At 42.8% G+C, this 19,674-nt stretch overlaps 1 protein-coding gene across 1 annotated transcript in view; it reads left to right on the top strand.

Annotated features, from left to right (window-relative positions):
• Positions 1-19,674, top strand: part of HEATR5B (HEAT repeat containing 5B) — a 571,627-nt gene that overhangs the window by 387,603 nt on the left and 164,350 nt on the right. The window contains 2 exon segments of the mRNA XM_029594411.1: positions 1,637-1,705; positions 13,891-14,070. Of these exon segments, the coding sequence (XP_029450271.1) occupies positions 1,637-1,705; positions 13,891-14,070 (249 nt within the window).

The following is a 19,674-nucleotide window of genomic DNA, read 5'->3' on the forward strand; positions in this document are numbered from 1 at the left end:
TGTTCCTTGTACCTGTTACCTTGGCTTTCAGAGACAGAAAATTACAGACATTCGCTATACTTTCAGTTTTCAGAACAGATTTGTATGCACGCACCATAAGTTTGTTCTGAAAGTTGTATCTGTTTCCCATCACCTAGTCAATTGTGCTACCTGTGTTCTTTCCAAGATTGTATAATACAAAGGAGAGGGTATTCTTTACTCTTTGAACTGTAGGAGAGCACTACTGTATTATCTCACAAAGATTCAATCTCATCATAAAGTCTCTCAACTGCTCATGTCTTATGACCCCCACAGATTGGGTAGGTCAGTGATCAAAAGATCTCTTTCCAATTGGCTAGCGGACTATATAGTGCATTGGTGCATGTTGGCTGGTTTATATGTATATATATTATATTGAAAATTATGGACTCAAGGTTCATCAAATATGAATCATGGTGGCCTCAGTGGCTCATCAGAGTGCCACTTTTATTGAAGACATCTTCACATCCCATTACTTACTGTCTGTACAGCATGTCCAAGGAGACAGTATTTTTGGACAAGCAGGTCTGCACAGCCTTTTCGGCCAGTACTTCACTTTCCAAAGGGTGGAATCTTGAGTTGTCTGGTAGTTGCTCTGCAAGACAACCATCAGCTTGGAACACCCCACTCATTATGGCTGATTTAATCCTACTTGTTGACAGAGAAAGCAGTTACATTCTGTAATTGAGTTTAATGGTAGACAGCAGGATAAATCAGCCATACATTTATTACCTGCCCAACTCTTGCACATGCTCAGAAAGACTTCTGAGCTGTGAGAGTGGGGCCATGTCAGTGCTGTCCTATATCACAGATTTGTTATTGCTGCTTTATCCTGCTATCTACAGAGAACCTTCATTACAGGTATAAAACTTAACTTCTTTTCCCAGCTTTCATGTTTTTTATGAAATTATTCTGAAAGAGGCTGTTTCTGTGAAATTCCTCTTCCAGACTGGAGAACAGTTTTTCTGTTTAAAAAATAAATCTTGAAATATCGAGTGTGCTTTTGTGAAGTCATTAGCAAATATTACTATCAAAAACAAATCAAACAACATTGACATTTAAATGAAAATTGTATGGATAGAAATTACAATTTTGGCAAAAGTAATTTGGTATCAGAATTAAATAGCTGGAAAAGAAACTAATTCCAATTTTAGTTCATTAAATGTATTTTTAACTCTGTGTGGGCTGCTATGTATGAACACCACATGTAGTTTTATCCTCATTCAGAGAAGGCTATTTTCAGATGGGCAGTTTCTAAATGTAAATCACTATTTACCAACATAAATGACTCTTGAAAATTGTCCTATTTTGTAATCATAATAAATTAGTCTAGGGGTGCGCATTCTGGGGGATTTTGGGAAGTTAGTACACCCAAGATCTTTTAATATGCACATGCAACCTGTTGTGACTTAATTGGCCAAAATCTTACACTTGTTTTTTTGGGTTTGTTTGGTTTTTTTTTTTAAATACAAATGAATACAAATTTGTATTAAAAAAAAAAAAAGAAGAGTACCAGTTATTCCCCATCTTTATATTTCATATTAATTTAAAAATATTTTGACATGAAAAACATTACTCTAATAATTTTTAGTGTAAATCAGATTTTCATTTTCTACAGGTCGGAGCTGCTCTGAGACCAGCATTTTCACAAGATACTCCTTCTGACATAACAGCAAAAGCCTGCCAGGTACAGGGAGTGAAACTGTCTTGTTTATATAAAGTTAACTTTTATGGTGTAATACGTTTCATTAATCTAATTTCAAAGACCCAAAGGTGTGTACAATTTCAGAAAACAAATGACACCAGTGTCTGTACAAACAACATGGTCATATTTTGACCTCTAAAATTGATTCATATTTTACGCTCAGTTCATCACTAAAGGCTATTTATTGATTGAAAGCTGTAAGGGCTTGCAGGCTTTTTTCATTCCACCTTAATTAAACCTTCTGACAAGGTTATTTTACACCAAACGTTTTGTGTAGTAGTGAATCAAAATTGTATAACACTTTTCTCAATGAGAATGATTGATCCCTTAGGATGGCCGTTTCATCTTTCTTTTCCCTCACCTGGGTGATCAAAAATGTATTTCTCTTCTTCTGAACACACATTCTGAGTTCAAAATAAAGATAGCAAATCCTGAACACAGTGGCCAAGAGTGAAGGGAAAGAATGTGCTCTGACAGCTGTTGGTGCTTGAGGAAGGCAAAGTCACCTTGGGTTGCGATAAACTGAACAAGCCTGTGCATAACAAACTGAGGCCTGGATTTATCAAAATGCGGTAAGTACCGCATGCGATAGCAAAAGGGGCGTGTTTTATGCTAATATAGTATTTATCGCAATTTGCGATAATTACCTGTGTGAACAGCTAAGTTAGTGCGCATTGCGATACCATTTCAGATTCTGCGATAAGTGCCAAACCTGATGTATATGAGAGAGAGAGAGACTGGCCATAGTATCATGGCCCATAGGCAGGTATTTGTATCCCTAGGGTAGGCCCACCTAGTAACTCGAGGTGGGGATTAGGTAAGTGTGTAGGGGGTTAGGGGCCACTTTGACATGCTACGTGACACCTACGAACAGAACAGTGGTCTCTTGTGAAGATTTGCTGGCCTTCGGAGTGAGGAAACTCACTCCAAGATGAGATTTGGGCAATGTTCTCTCAACCTACCCAGGTAGAGAGTCCATCAAGCTAGGTTGAGAGAACATTGCCCAAATCTCATCTTGGAGTTAGTTTCCTCACTCCGAAGGCCAGCTAATCTTCACAAGAGACCACTGTTCTGTTCGTAGGTGTCACGTAGCATGTCAAAGTGGCCCCTAATCCCCTACACACTTACCTAATCCCCACCTCAAGTTACTAGGTGGGCCTACCCTAGGGATACAAATACCTGCCTATGGGCCATGATATTTTGGCCAGGCTCTCTCTCTCTCCCTCTCCCTCTCTCTCTCTCTCCCCCCCCCCCCCCCCCCTCGGCTCTGGAGCCTTCAAATCGTCTGAAATAAGCTTTACGGGACACATCACAAATGGCGATGAAACCTCAGCGCATGGTCACGGCCGCTATCGCACCACCTAACGCATTTGAAAGAGGTGTAGTTAAAATCTGCGTTATGGCTGTGCGATAGCTCTTCGCAGACAGGCTAGCCCAGCCCACTCTCCGCCCCTAACTCCTCCTATTTTTAGAATTTGCATCGCACCATACGATATGGTTTGATCGCATGCGGTAAACACGTTTTCGCATGCGTTAAAGGCCTATCGCATGCGAAAACGGGGCTTTTCGCATGCGATAAGCCCTTAACGCATGCGAAAACGCCTTATCACATTTTGAAAAATGACCCCCTGAGTGAGAGTGTATTCTAAAATGAGGTTGGGAAGATGTGTATGAGACTTTCCAACTAGGAGACTGATGTTTAGATCAAATGTTGGAGAGATAGGAACAAAAGATGTATGATCTAAGGGCTAGTGAAGGATCACTGAGACAGTGGAGACATGAAATGGGAGCCATGTTTGCTTGAGCTTTGATCCAGGGAAGGGTGGTGATTTGCAGGAGCTCAGTGACTGTATAGCATTTAGCACAATTCTGAGAATATATGAAAGGAAGTTAGCCTTGAGGTTCAGAAGACTGGTGATTCATTGTCCTGGGATATAGTCCTATAGATTAGATTACAAGGGAGATTTGGATGAGTAAATTGCTGGAATACTCAAACGCTGCTCCCCAGAGTGAGAATGAAAGCTGGAGAAGGTCGAGGTCAATAGACAATGTACAGCAATATGAGTCCATGTAACATTGAGTCTTGGGGAAGATGTACTGAGTAAGATGACATGAGGTCTGGCTAAAGGCTGGGGAAAAAATAGCCATAAGTGGTCAGGAAACTGTTGATTGATGAGGAGCTGAGGCTGGGAAAGAGATCTGGATTATTCTGGGCTACTTGAAAATGATTCTCAGTATATGGTGCATCATTATCCTGAATTTGTACAACTAAGTGTAGAAACTTTGAATATTGGCTTTATCAGGATTTATGAATTAAATCAATCATCTGCCTGTGTGTCTTTCCTGTTTTGCCAAAAGCTACTTTGATGAATCAGAAAGCAGGTATCTAAAGAGACAAGGTATTGGTGTAGTTTAGCAGAGATCCAAATGCTCCTCAAGGTTTAGTTTCAACCATAGCAGAAAATGCAGTTCCCTGTACGTACCCGGATCAGTCCAGACAGTGGGTTGAGCCTCCTTTCCAGCAGATGGAGCCAGAGAAAAACTGAAAGAGCATACCATATAAGGACAGCGCTCACCCTGCACCCCTCAGTATTTCTCTGGTTCCAGCAGATGCAGATGGATGAACCTGCGGTTCCCTCTTCTTAGTGATATTTCTTTATTATCCCAGGACAAGCAGGATGCTAGTCCTCACATATGGGTGACATCAGTAATGGAGCCCTATGTACGGAAAACTTCTCTCAAAGTTTCTATGAAACTTTTGAATGGCACTGGAGTGCCTACTGAGCATGCCCAGCATGCTATGATATTCCCTGCCACAGGGGTCTCCCTTTAGTCTTCTTTTTTCCGCGAAGCGGTTAGCCTCGCGGTTTGATTGGAGTCTGAGGTGAAAATTCATCTCTAAAAAATTCGGAAAATTTCAATTAATTTTTGTCCATCGAGGGGTTTTTCCCATTTGTTACCGGCTGGTAACTTTTTTCTCTTTCGATTCCCGGCTGGGAACGATAAATTTCGGGTTCGCCGTCGACGGCTGTCCGGCGCCATGGCCTCCGGGTTCAAAAAATGCCCGAATTGTAATAGAACAATGTCTATTACTGATCCGCATGGTGAGTGTGTTCTTTGCCTCGGCAAGGATCACAACATCCAAGCGTGTTCATTCTGTGCTGAAATGACCACGAAAGGCCGAAAACTGAGGGCTGAAAGGATGGAGCAGCTTTTTTCAGTACAGCTGCTGCCAAGACCGTCGACTTCGGCCCAGTCCTCGCCATCGGCTTCAGTTCGACAGTTACTACTAAAAAAGAAACTTCCGGCTGCGGGGGACGCTTCCACTCAATCGCCGTCGATTTCATCGAAAGCATCATCGACAGGAAGCGACAAACAGTCTGAGAAGCATCGCCATCGACATCGACGACGGCGGGAGTCGGTGTCCGGAGACACAACCACAGGTACGGCCTCCCCTGCAAAGAAAACCCGGACGGAAGCAGAGGCTCCAAGGCCTACTGATGGGCGATCCCCACCGATATCGGTGCCGGGTTCCGAACCTCCTCAGGGCTCTGAGGAGGAATCGGCATCGCCAACACCGCCTCCCACCACAGCTGCTCTGTTTTCACCAGCTGTGCGTGTGGAACTTGACATACTCATTCGTCAAGCGGTGCAACAGGCTCTACGAGACACAAGACCGCCATCGATGCCGATTCCACAGCCATCGATGCCCATTTCTGCACTAACGATTCCGGGGTCATCGACGATGCCGCGGGAACCAACATCGATTCCAACCCCGGTGACTTCACCGTTACCTCGTACGCCTCCTCCGATTCCGTCCTCGGTGCCGATGCCCATGCCGGTGCCCTCACCTGGAAGACCGATGCCAACACCGGTTCCTCGGGAGGATGCCCCCATTTTGCATCCAGTTTTTAACAAGCTGGACACACTTCTGGGAATCCTGACAGGGCAACCACCTCAGGATCCACTTCCAGGCCCTTCAGGGGTGCCTAGGCCCCCTAGGCCACATTCACCTGTAGGACCATCAGCACCTTATCCTAAGCCTCAGCAGGAATCAGATGATTCTCATTCAGAATACTCTTCAGAAGAAGATTTATTCTCGGAGCCATCTCCAACTGAGGATCACAGGAAGTCTCCACCAGAGGATCTCTCCTTCACGAACTTTGTTAGGGAAATGGCGGATACCATCCCATTCCCTATACAGACAGAGGTGGATCAAAGACAGAAGACTTTGGAAGTCTTACAGTTCGTAGACCCACCAAAGGAGATGTTAGCAATCCCAGTGCATGAAGTCTTACAGGAACTTCAACAAAGAATCTGGGAGCATCCAAGCTCGGTCTCCCCGGTCAATAAGAGAGCTGAGGCCACTTACTTAGTGCAGCCAACACCGGGATTCCAAAGGCCACAACTGCCCCACCAGTCAGTGGTGGTAGAGTCCGCCCAAAAGAAGGCGAAGAGACAGAAATCCCATGCTTCAGTGCCGCCGGGGAAGGATAGTAGGTTGTTAGACAACCTAGGCAGGAAAGTTTTCCAGAGTTCCATGCTGGTATCCAAGATTACAGCTTACCAGCTATATATGAACCAATACCAAAGAAACCTTTGGAAGCAAGTACAGGAGCTTTCTCTGACCTTACCGGATCAATACCAAGAGGCATTTCAAGCGTTGGTACATAAAGGCCTTGACTCGGGGAAACACGAAGTCAGGGCCACTTACGACTGTTTCGAGACAGCAGCAAGGTTGTCCGCATCAGCTATAGCTGCACGAAGATGGGCATGGCTAAAAGCATCGGATCTTCGCCCAGAAGTCCAGGATCATCTTTCTGATCTACCATGCTTGGGAGATAATCTCTTCGGGGATAAAATAAAGGAAGCGGTAGCAACCCTTAAGGATCATTCAGAGACTTTGAAACAATTGTCGTCTCAGCCTCAGGAGTCACAGGCCTCTTCCCGAAAATTTCCGAGAAGAGACACTCGAAGGCCTTATTATCGCCAACGAAGATACTACCCCCCAGCAGGTAGACAGAGGCCTAGCCGTCCAACACAGCGTCAACAGCCTAGGCAAAGGCAGCAGAGGCCTCAGCCGCCTCCACAAACAACGGCCACGTCTGGTTTCTGAACAACCCCAGAGAGCAGCAGCATAAATCCGTTCCCCGAAACACCTGTAGGAGGCCGCATTCAACATTTTCTCAGCAATTGGGCCTCCATCACCACCGACCAGTGGGTGTTATCCATCACGACCCACGGTTACAGGTTGGATTTCTCAACTATCCCTATGGAGAATCCACCACTTCACTCCCATTCAATAAATCAACACACCATAATTCTTCAAACAGAATTATCCACCCTTCTGAGAATCAGGGCCATAGAACCAGTTCCTGGTCCTCAGAAGGGCAGAGGATTCTACTCCCGATATTTCCTCATTCCAAAGAAAACAGGAGGCCTTCGTCCTATCCTAGACCTCAGAAACCTCAACAAATTTCTCAAGAAAGAAAAATTCAGAATGGTATCCCTAGGCTCCATTCTACCTCTTCTTCAAAGGGGAGATTGGCTCTGCTCTCTGGATCTTCAAGATGCCTACGCTCACATCCCCATCTACCCTCCGCATCGCCAGTACCTGCGGTTTCAGGTACTAGATCAGCATTTTCAATACAGGGTGCTGCCATTCGGACTAGCATCAGCACCCAGAGTATTCACAAAATGCATGGCTGCAGCAGTGGCACACCTCCACAAGCAAAAGGTGCACGTGTTTCCTTATCTGGACGATTGGCTCATCAGAAGTCATTCAAAAGAAGGTGCCGTCGCGTCCCTCAAGCTCACCATCCAAGTCCTTCATTCCTTGGGATTTCTCATCAATTACCAGAAATCCCATCTCTCACCAACTCATCTACTACAGTTTATAGGTGCAGAGCTAAACACTACGCTAGCGACCGCTTTTCTACCAAAAGACCGTGCTCAGACACTTGTCCTCTTAACTCACCAGCTCCGCAACCGATTCAAGGTGACGGCTCACCAGTGCCTCATACTTCTAGGACACATGGCTTCCACGGTTCATGTAACTCCCATGGCCAGACTAACTATGCGACTTCTACAATGGACACTCAAAACACAGTGGATACAAGCCACTCAACCAATGTCCACTCCTGTTTATATCACACCAGAGCTAAAAGCCGCACTACTCTGGTGGACGCTAATGCCCAACCTGCTCAAAGGTCTACCTTTTCAGCAGCCAGTACCACAAGTGACGTTGACTACAGATGCATCCACCTTAGGCTGGGGAGCACATATTGGTCATCTAAAGACACAGGGCAAGTGGACACGACTCGAAGCTACTTTTCAGATAAACTTCCTAGAGCTTCGAGCTATACGTTATGCGCTGCATGCATTCAAAGACTGCCTATCACACAAGACTGTCTTAATCCGGACGGACAACACAGTAGCAATGTGGTACATCAACAAACAAGGAGGGACAGGTTCATACCTCCTTTGTCAAGAAGCAGCACAAATCTGGGACTGGCCCTGACACATGCAATTCTTTTACGGGCCACCTACCTAGCGGGCATCCACAACACAGTAGCGGATCGCCTCAGTCGTCAGTTCCAACCGCACGAATGGTCCTTGGATCCATCAGTAGCATCCAAGATCTTCCAGCGCTGGGGACAACCGACAATAGATCTCTTTGCATCCCAGCTCAACTACAAGGTGAACAATTACTGCTCTCTGCTCCGACAGCTGAACAGCCAACCAAGGGACGCATTTGCTCGCCATTGGAGCTCAGGCCTATTATACGCGTATCCTCCGATACCGCTCATAACCAAGACTCTAGTGAAGCTAAATCAGGACAAGGGGACTATGATACTCATAGCCCCATATTGGCCTCGACAAGTATGGTTCCCCACACTACTGGATCTATCAGTCAGGGATCCAATTCACCTGGGAGTAGCTCCCAATCTCATAACTCAGGAACAGGGTCAGTTGCGCCATCCCAACCTTCAATCCCTGTCCCTGACAGCATGGATGTTGAAAGCTTAATATTACAGCAATTCAACCTTCCATCCGCTATATCTCAAGTACTTATAGCTGCACGTAAACCTTCCACTAGAAAGAATTATTCCTACAAATGGAAACGGTTTACGCTGTGGTGCACTCAAAAAGATTTAGATCCTTTCACTTGCCCCACTACATCACTACTAGATTACCTTTACCATCTTTCAGACTCTGGTCTTAAGACATCATCGGTACGGGTACACTTAAGTGCAATCTCAGCTTACCATAATAAGCTGGACGACGCTCCTATCTCTACACAGCCTCTCGTCAGTAAATTCATGAGAGGCCTAACTCACATTAAACCTCCAATTCATTCCCCGAGTATACAATGGGATCTGAATGTAGTACTCACTAGACTTATGCGTTCTCCCTTTGAACCCATAAGTACCTGTGACCTTAAATACCTTACTTGGAAAACGGTATTTCTCATAGCCATCACTTCGGCCAGAAGGGTCAGTGAATTGCAAGCACTAGTCACATACGAGCCTTTTACAAAGTTCTTACATGACAGAGTAGTCCTCCGGACGCATCCAAAGTTCCTTCCTAAGATTGTTACGGAATTTCACTTAAATCAATCAATAGTTTTACCTACATTCTTTCCTAGGCCTCATTCCCATCAAGGTGAAAGAGCCCTACATACCTTGGACTGTAAGCGTGCGCTCTCCTTCTATTTAAACCGCACTACAGCCCAAAGAAAATCCAGTCAACTGTTTGTATCCTATGATCCAAACAAGCCAGGTAAAGCAGTGGGTAAGCATACTCTGTCAAACTGGCTAGCAGATTGCATACAATTCTGTTATGAAAAAGCAGGCCTTACTCTTCAAGGGCGAGTAAAAGCATACTCAGTCAGAGCGATGTCAACTTCAGTAGCACACCTTCGCTCTGTACCTATTCTGGACATTTGTAAAGCAGCAACATGGAGTTCTCTTCACACCTTTGCAGCTCACTACTGCTTAGACAAAGAGGGAAGACAAGATTCAGCCTATGGACAATCCGTCTTAAAGAACTTGTTTCCAGTGTAATCCCAACTCCTTCTACATCCAACCTGCTGTGATTTCGACTGATTCATTTCAATAACAATACCTTACGGTCATTTCAGCACAAAATGAATCAGCCTTAGCTTGCTAATCACCCATATGTGAGGACTAGCATCCTGCTTGTCCTGGGATAAAGCAAAATTGCTTACCTTGTAATAGGTGTTATCCCAGGACAGCAGGATGTAGTCCTCACGAAACCCACCCGCCACCCCGCGGAGTTGGGTCAGATACGTTTTATTATTTTATTTTTGGCTAACGCTATTGCTACAAACCAAGACTAAAGGGAGACCCCTGTGGCAGGGAATATCATAGCATGCTGGGCATGCTCAGTAGGCACTCCAGTGCCATTCAAAAGTTTCATAGAAACTTTGAGAGAAGTTTTCCGTACATAGGGCTCCATTACTGATGTCACCCATATGTGAGGACTACATCCTGCTGTCCTGGGATAACACCTATTACAAGGTAAGCAATTTTGCTTTTCTTCTTGCGACGTCTTCTGTTTTCTCTTCGTTGGGTCAAGCATTTCTAAAACAAACAAAAAAAATATATACAGGAACAGAGAATTTTCTTTTCTCTGGAGACAGTTCTGTCTCCAGGCTCTTGTAGAGACCTAGGGGTGTTTTTTCCCCTTGAGTAATTCAGCCTAGGTCTCTTTCCTGGTAGCCTAATTCCCTGCCTAGGGGTGATACTGGTGGTCCAGCCAAGGGCGTGGACGCGCTGGTTCTGCCCTGGCCGCGCCACTGTCTCCTCGTGGGCAAGGTCATCCGCAGGATAGAGGCACACCAAGGGCCGGTGATACTTGTGGCGCCAGAGTGGCCCCGACGACCGTGGTGCGCGGATCTGCGCAATTTGACGGTGGAGGGTCCCCTTCGTCTCGGTCAGCTGCCACGTCTTCTACGCCAGGGACCAATATTTTTCAAGGAGGCAGATCGCTTCTGTCTTGCGACCTGGCTTTTGAGAGGCGTCAGTTGAGGAGGCGCAGTTATCCAGAGCTGGTTATTTCAACGCTACTGAAAGCACGTAAGATGTCCACCTCTGTTACCTATGTTCGAGTCTGGAAGGTCTTTGAAGATTGGTGTGGAGCGAATTACATTCTTCCCATGCAGGCCTCAGTGCCACAAGTCCTTTCCTTCTTGCAGGCAGGTTTGGATTTGGGTCTTGCTTACAATTCTCTTCGGGTTCAGGTGGCGGCCTTGGGGGCTTTTCTTCGCAGTGGAAATAAGGAGTTTCTGTCCTCGCATCCGGACGTCTCCCGTTTCCTTAAAGGAGTGAAACACTTGAAGCCTCCGATTCGCCCACCTTGTCCGTCGTGGAATCTGAATCTGGTGCTCCGAGTCCTCTGTGGTTCGCCGTTCGAACCTCTAAGCTCGGCTACCATCAAGGACGTCACTCTCAAGACCATTTTTCTCGTGGCAATCAGTTCAGCAAGACGTATTTCCGAGCTGCAGGCCCTATCCTGTCGTGAACCATACCTTCGTTTCACGCCTGGGGTTTCGCTGAGGACGGTTCCTTCTTTTCTCCCTAAAGTGGTTTCGGCATTCCACCTCAACCAATCGGTGGAATTACCATCTTTTGCCTCTTCTGAGTCTGGTGACCTGCGTAGACTGGATGTATGGCGGTCTCTGCTACGCTATCTGGAGGTGACTAATGATTTTCGGCTCTCCGATCATCTGTTTATCCTCTGGTCCGGACCCTGGAAGCATTGCATGGCCTCCAAACAATCTATAGCGCGGTGGTTGAAGGGAGCGATCATAGCGGCGTACCTTGGCGTAGGTAAGTCCCCTTCGCTGGTTGTCAAGGCTCATTCTCTTCAAGCCCAGGCGATATCTTGGGCGGAGAGCTCCTCCGTCTCCACTCAGGAGATTTGTAGGGCGGCCACCTGGAAGTCGATCCATACTTTTGCGAGATATTATCGCCTGGACGTCGGTGCTCCATCGGGCGGTCAGCTTGGAGACAAGGTAATACGAGCAGGGCTGTCTGCGGCCCACCCGTGATGGGAAAGATTTGGTACATCCCACCATCTGGAATGATCTTGGTATGTACAGGGAAAAGAAAATTATTCCTTACCTGCTAATTTTCGATCCTGTAATACCATGGATCATTCCAGACACCCTCCCTTGGTTTGGGGGTTTGCTTGTGGGACATCCCTACCTACCTGTCTTAACAATCTTTTACTCTGTATTTCGAATACTGCGCGTCTTTTTTGTTCACGCACTGCTGTTCGCAAGTTCACTGTTCAGAATTTAGTTGCTGTTTATTTGGACAGTGGTTATTTCAATTCCTTCTTTGATTACTTGATCCCTCTGTTTTTAGTCTCTCTCTTTTGGGCTTTGTTAGTCTAGTTACTGAGAGCTGTTACAGGGGAGGCGTGGTTATATGGGTCCTCCCCTGGGAATTTTGTGTTCTGACTTCATCTGCTGGACATGGAACATAACCCACCGTCTGGAATGATCCATGGTATTACAGGAACGAAAATTAGCAGGTAAGGAATAATTTTCTTATTCTGTAGGAAATGGAGCACCACAAATTATAGAGTATAAAATACTGTATTTATGAATTTATTAACTACTCCCAACTATGGTTGATCAGAGTTCATTTGAATCAGGATTCATTCAGTTTGTCTAAAATTAAAGATTTTGAGAGCATTATCAATTAAAATATGATTCTATTTCAGTGATATAGAAAATTAGATGTACTTTCACAGTTTTTAAAGTAGCTCCTCAGACTATTAACCACAAGTTAGCACAAATTTAATTCAGAGTAAGCACAGGCTATCTATGCTAAACTAAGAGCAACTTCAGACCTCTTAAGGTTAAACTTTGTTCTTTCACTACGCTGGCAAACAGAGTTTGAGATGGGTATCTTCTCTTTGTGAAGAAATCTGTATCTATGTTCATCTGAGTGTAGATCAGAAAAGCTTAGCAGCTGGGCACAGGCATCTCTGGGCAGCGTCTATTCTCACAAAGATCAGGCAGGGCAGGCTTCTCCAGGACGTGTTTTGTCTGTACCAATGGGAGCTATCTGGTGGCGGGTCCCCCACTCCTTTGTTTCATTTACTTTTATAGAAGACTATATGTAATGCATATACAGTCTGTGCATATGGATGAACGCCAAGCACAGCTCTCTGATTGCGAATTTCACACTATGTTTTATAAGAAGTGTTCAGTAGCACAGAGAACTGCATAATCTCAAAACAACATTATACATAAGTCCTCCAATCAATATCAAAGTGCTTTGCAGAGCCAAGGTAGACAGTGGTGGCAGTGCCAAGGATATGTTTTACAATCTAGGCATTCCTTCTGCAAGGTGTGCAGTTCTCAACTCTGTCTCATATAGAAGAATGTCCATAATGCTTTGCTGTCCTTCCATTTTCTTTGGTTCAGAGAGAACAAGCTGCTTTAATACTGTATATACTCGGAAAATGGTGGCCTGAATTGTCCCTACAATCTCACTTACTGTCTTTTTGTATAATATGCTACTAGTATGGACCCTGGATGAATTCTTTATATTACTTTAAGGGATTTTTATTAGATTAACTAGAAGCCCTTTCTTGAATTAATTGATGATGGGCATTCTTTTAACAGTGTAGGGTGTCTGTGATGCTGGGAGTATTTTGCTTTATGTCCATTTTAGTGTGAGCAACCTAATTGGTTGTATATTTTTTTAGACTTTTTTGTAATAAAATATTTTGGAAAAAAAATTGATATAGTTAGACTGGGAGGGCATGGAAGCTGATGGTAGCAGTTGCAAGAGATGGGGAGGAAGAGTGGTGGGTAGAGAGCAAAGGGGCATGGGGTTGGAGGAGGGCAGTGGCTGTGGAACCAAGAAGAAAGGGGGCAGCAGAGAGCAGTGGTGGCAGTGAGACCAAGAGGAGGGAGAAGGATGAAAATTATCAATGACATTAGGAGGGAAGGAGGCAGGTGGTGGTGGCAACAGCATTGAGAAGAATGTAGGTGGTAGCAGTGTAGGGAAGGAGGGAGGATGGAAGCTCATTTGTTCATAGTGTGTTCCCTCTTATTTGTTCTGTTTCCTTTACAGATAATTACAGATTAATTTTATAATTCTAGTATCTGCTTTTTTTGGTAGGTGTGCAGCACATGGATTGGAAGTGGGGTTGTTAGTGACCTGAATGATCTCCGTCGAGTTCATAACTTGCTTGTTTCCTCTTTGGACAAAGTGCAAGCAGGGAAAGGGTCTTCCAGTCAGCTTTATAGGGAGAGTGCCACTACAATGGAGAAACTTGCTGTATTAAAAGCCTGGGCAGAGGTAGGCATGAAGCTGTTATTTTTATACAACATTCAGAAAGTCTTTCCATCAAATTGGTGTTGCACAGATTTGATGAAAGGAGTATAACTCCCAAAAGCTTATTACAGATGTATTAGTTCAATAAAATGGAATCATCTACAATTTGTTTGCTTACCAATTATTATAAAAGCTTAGTATGTTATACATTTTCCAAGGTGAAATATGCTTTTACATCTCTTGAAAAGTTAATAATGCTCTTCCCCCCCCCTCATGTTTTCAGTAGTTGTAAACAAATCATACTAAGCACCTGATTTAAAGAAGGTTTTGCCCTATTTTGTGCTCATGGAACAAATCTTTTTAAAAATTGAGCTCTAAATTGATATACTTAAAGCAGCCTTTTGAACCTGAATGTGTTTCCTTATCCTACTACACCATTCCAGAATGATTTATTTATTTATTTATTTATTAACTTTTATTTACCGACATTCGTGAAGCACATCATGCCGGTTTACAAAGAACTCAATTGGAAGATACAGTATAACGATATAACAAATATGACATTGAAACAATAAGATGTTACTAAACGAGAAGCAACAAACAGAAAAACCAAAAACAAAATACAACAAAATAAACAATATTAATGAAACCAAGGAGTGGAGATGATGGGTTATGCTTGCCTTCTTTATGCTGGAGGCAGAGCATGTGACTTTTTCTGTGCCATCCCTACTTAGATGTGGTTTAGTGGTAGCTAAAGCCAGTATTCTCTGCCTCTAGCAGATGGAAGAGTACTGGTGGTGCATCAGGCTTTTATTTTTCATTTCCCCTGTTTTTTAAAGATTAATTAAAAACAAATTAAAAACTTGCTGTAATACTGCACTTTCTCAGCTGTCAGTGGGCCAAACACCTGAAATATTTCAGAGTAGCGAGCCCTTAATTCCTTGCTCCCAGCCCAGCAAGGTAATGTTAGAGTCTAAATGGAGATTTGAGCTATTTAAGATAGATGATTCTCTGAGAAATTGTAGATGTTCCTTCAAACAGTCCCTTCCCTTGTTTTCTCTCTAAATATAAAAAAATAGTTTTTTTTAAGAAGTAGACATTCAGAAGGGAATAATCAAAATATTACAGAGGCAAATGCCTGGTTTTCCTTAGGCAAGGAGCCATTTTAAAAGTCTTTCACTATAAATTTAAGAAAGCCTGATGTCTGAGCGAAGCCATTGCTGTCAACATGCAGTTGCAGACAATGCGCAGCTGCAAATGGCACACGATGCTCAGCTTGTCTCCATGATGAAATTGCTACAGAGGACTTCTCAAAATTATAACAGATAGAATAAGCACTCTGGAGGTACAAACACAAATGATGAATTTATAGCCATACCCAGAATCAATGGAAGAATTAAATGCAGCAGTTATATCTGGAACAGCAGCTATTTCCCTGTACTTACCCGGATCAGTCCAGACCGTGGGTTGAGTCTCCTGTCCAGCAGATGGAGACAGACAAAAACTGAAAGTGTATCCTATATCAGGACAGAGCCTACCCTGCATCCCTTCAGTATTTGTCTGTCTCCAGCAGATGCAGGCAGCTGAACCTGCGGCTCCCTTCCTTTTCTCAATTTCTTTCTGCCTGTGAGATTGTTCCTTCTCCTATGTTGTCTTATCAGATCAGATACACCTATTCTGGCATTTAAGCACATATCACAAAACTACAAATATCAAAAAACAAATAGTGACATATATAAAGTTCCAAACTTTATTAATATTCAAAAAATGGAAAAGATTCCAAAAAAGCAACCTTTTAAAATCTCACACAAGGAATATCAACCTCAAACCCAAACATACCACTTTACCACACTCACCACACACATTTTCCAATACCTTTAAAAACATCTTCATTTTCAAATTGAATTTTTGCATACAATCCAAAATTCCCATTTACATTACAAATTCTTCAAATTGAATTACAAGCAGAGAAAAATTCAGTTTCTTAAATCTTGCACATTCTCATGGCAAAATTATTTCAATTCTTCTTCCTCTCTTGATCTTCTCAACATGTTTCGCCTTCCACAGGCTTCTTCAGGAGAATTTTTAAAGAATTTCCTGCTGCTTATATGTTTCATCTTATTCATTGGTTCAATATTCCTGTATAAATAACATCTATAATAATAAACATCCTCAATCAATTTTTAACGTTTAAATAAATAAATATCCCACCACAACTTTATATACGATATTTCACTTTAACATAACAATTTCACATATTTACCTATACGTCCCATAGACGTATAAGAACAGACACGTCCCCCAACTCTTAATCCTAAGCACATCTCAAACGAGCTCTCGCAAAAATGCCATTTTCACCAAATGGCGTTGTCATTCCTTATGAGTTACTTATAGCGATTCAAATCAGAATAACATCTCTTAAATATTTTCACCAAAATCCCGTCTTATAGTTACCCCACAAGAACGAATTTCTAAATGCCAAAAAATTGCAGAGAAATCAAAGGAGACTCACCTCCTTAAACTTTAGAACCAACTACATTTACCACCTCTGAACGCCGACATCAAACCGAATCCGAGGGATGAACCAACTCCTCCCCTTCAACCCCTTTTATACACTATTTAGGAAACCATGTTCATCAGAAACTATTTCCAATCATCTTGAAAAGGAACTGCCACATCTCGATTTTTTCAGACGTGAGCTCAGCTTACTTCATGGCATACAATCACCAACAAAGTCCGCGGACCCAAACCTGCCCACTAACCACCAAGGTGATTCACAAAGCACAGGATAACAGGAAAACCCTGGTTTACACCAGAATTGAAGGCTATCAAATTAGACCTTAGAAACAAAGAACATACTTGGCGCAGAAATCCTTCTACCACGAATCAAGCAATCTACAAAGCCACTCTCAATAAGTATAGGAACACCATCTTTAAAAACAAAAAAAGATTTCTACGCGAAAAAAATCCATCATTTCATATTTGACTCTAAAGCTCTCTTTTCTTACGTCTCAGCTCTAACTAAACCCCCTCCTCCATCAATTCCAGATGATCAAGCATTCGCCAAAGCCACTGAGCTCGCCTCCTTTTTTGAAGAAAAAATTACCCAAGCTCACTAATCTTTTTCACACCTCTACTCCTATTACCCACCTCTCACAAACCACAGCACCAACAGCATCAAAATGCCAGGCTAGAATCCTTCAAGACCACCTCATCACTTGAAATTATGAATATCCTAAAAAAACTCAAACCCTCTTCACATCCTTTAGATACAATCCCTTCAAACCTTCTCATGTCAATACCCAAACACCATTGCGGAAACCCATCGCAGAAATCATTAATTGTTCATTAACTCAAGGTAAAGTTCCAGATTCTCTCAAACAAGCCATCTTGAAACCCCTCCTAAAAAAACCTAATCTTTCAACAGATGATCCAGCTAACTTTCGCCCCATTGCCAACCTACCCTTCATTGCTAAGGTCATGGAGAAAATAGTCAATAAACAACTTACAGACTACTTGGAAGATTTCAAGATCCTGGCTCCATCTCAATATGGTTTTCGGAAATCCTCAACACAGAATCTCTTCTGATCTCTCTCTTGGATTCAGTCTTCCTTAGTTTCAGAAAAAAGACAACCTCACCTACTCATTCTCCTCGACCTCTCGGCGGCCTTTGATACGGTCAATCATTCAATCCTTCTAGACCGACTAGCCGACATTGGTATTTCAGGCACTGCCCTAGATTGGTTTCATTCATTTCTCAGCAACAGATCATTCAAGGTCAAAAAATTAATAACAAGGATCTGAGCCAATCATTTCAAACCTGGGAGTTCCACAGGTTCCTCCCCTCTCCCCAACCCTCTTCAACATTTATCTTCCCCCTCTCTGCTTCCTGTTATCTAAGTTGAAAATCAAACACTTTGTTTATGCAGATGACATACAAATTCTTCATCCCTATTAAGAAGTCCCTTCAAAACACTTTAATTTTCTGGGAATATTGCTTTCAGGAAATCAGCTCGCTCCTTACTAAACTTAACCTTGTCATCAACAAGCAAAAAACGGAATACCTTATCATCTCCCAGGATGACAACCTCATTCCTAGAGAGATATCTAACATTTTAATTGATCAAATACAAAAAGACATTTCCTCTAATCCTAATCCTCCTGCAAACTATCCTGGACAACCTCAAAAACACTTCACACGTAAGAGATCTAGGCGTGCTTTTGGACAATCATCTGAACCTCAAACGTTTTGTAAATAACACAACTAAAGAATGTTTTTTCAAATTACAAGTTCTGAAAAGGCTAAAACCCCTTTGCACTCACCACGATTTCCGCTTGTCCTTCAATCAATCATACTCTCCAAAGTTGATTATTGTAACGCTTTGCTACTTGGTCTTCCAGCCACCTCCATCAAGCATCTACAAATGTTACTGAACTCAGCAGCCAGAATCCTGACCAATTCAATAAAGAGAGACCACCTTACACCCATTCTCTACAAGCTTCACTGGCTTCCGATTAAATACAGAGTACTCTACAAAGCCATGACCATCATACATAAATCCTTAAACAACTTAGCACCAATTGATCTTTCTTTTCAGTTTCCGCACCAACAAATCAAAGAGGGACCAATAAGAAAAGCTTATCAAGGCCTCCCTTTTTGTCCCAAGCCAAAACTCCACTAAGAAAAAGAGCTCTTTCCACGGCAGGTCCTTCTCATTGGAACTCCACTTCCACCAGACCTTAGACAGGATACCTGCCATCAATCCTTCAAAGAAAAATCTGAAAACTTGGCTATTTAATCTAGCATTTCCCTGATTTCTTACAAATTTGATTTGTTTTGTTCTTTTGTATTATTTTCCTCCCTCTAATCCTTTTTTTCCACCTTTTTTCTGGTCCCTCTGTTCTTCTTTTCCAACTTCCCTCTCATCCCCTCTCATTATTTATCCTCTCAGTGCTCCTTCGATACTTCTTTATGTTATTTATTTTTAATTTTTTAATCCCTCTTTGGTTTTTCTGTAAGGCATCTGGTTAAGATGAAATAATTCAAACTCCATGTTTTATTATTGTTCCTACAGGTTTTTCATGTTTGGATGTTCTTTGTTACATGTAATGCTTTTCAAGCAAGTTTAATTGTTCAATGTAAACCGATTTGATTTGCATCTAATGCAAGAAGACCGGTATATAAAAAAAACAAAAATAAATAAACAAACTACTCAAAACTAGACCACTCCTACTTCCTCAACCCTTCATCCAACCACCTCCGAACAAATTTAAAGGGGCTATCCATTCACCCAAACCCAAACTATTATTTTAGTTTTGGAGGACAATGTTAAGCAATGATTTCATACCAACTCACTCACTCAAAAAAGTCCCCCCAAAAATCAAAAACACACAGCCCAATCGATTTTATCATTTAAACCATTTGGCCATAAAGTATCTAAAGAGAAAATCCATCTCTGTTCCGATCTCATTAAGATTTTATTCAGATTTCCTCCACGTCTACTTTTTACTCTTGAATAACAAAAAACCGAAGATCTTCCACTGTGTGTTGAAACTCCCGCCAATGCTTCACTAATGGGGCAGTTTCCACTTCATTCCGAAGTCTACTACAGTGTTCCTGAATCCGTG

This window comes from Rhinatrema bivittatum, chromosome 3 (assembly GCF_901001135.1).
Source record: "Rhinatrema bivittatum chromosome 3, aRhiBiv1.1, whole genome shotgun sequence".
Taxonomy (NCBI): Eukaryota; Metazoa; Chordata; class Amphibia; order Gymnophiona; family Rhinatrematidae; genus Rhinatrema; species Rhinatrema bivittatum.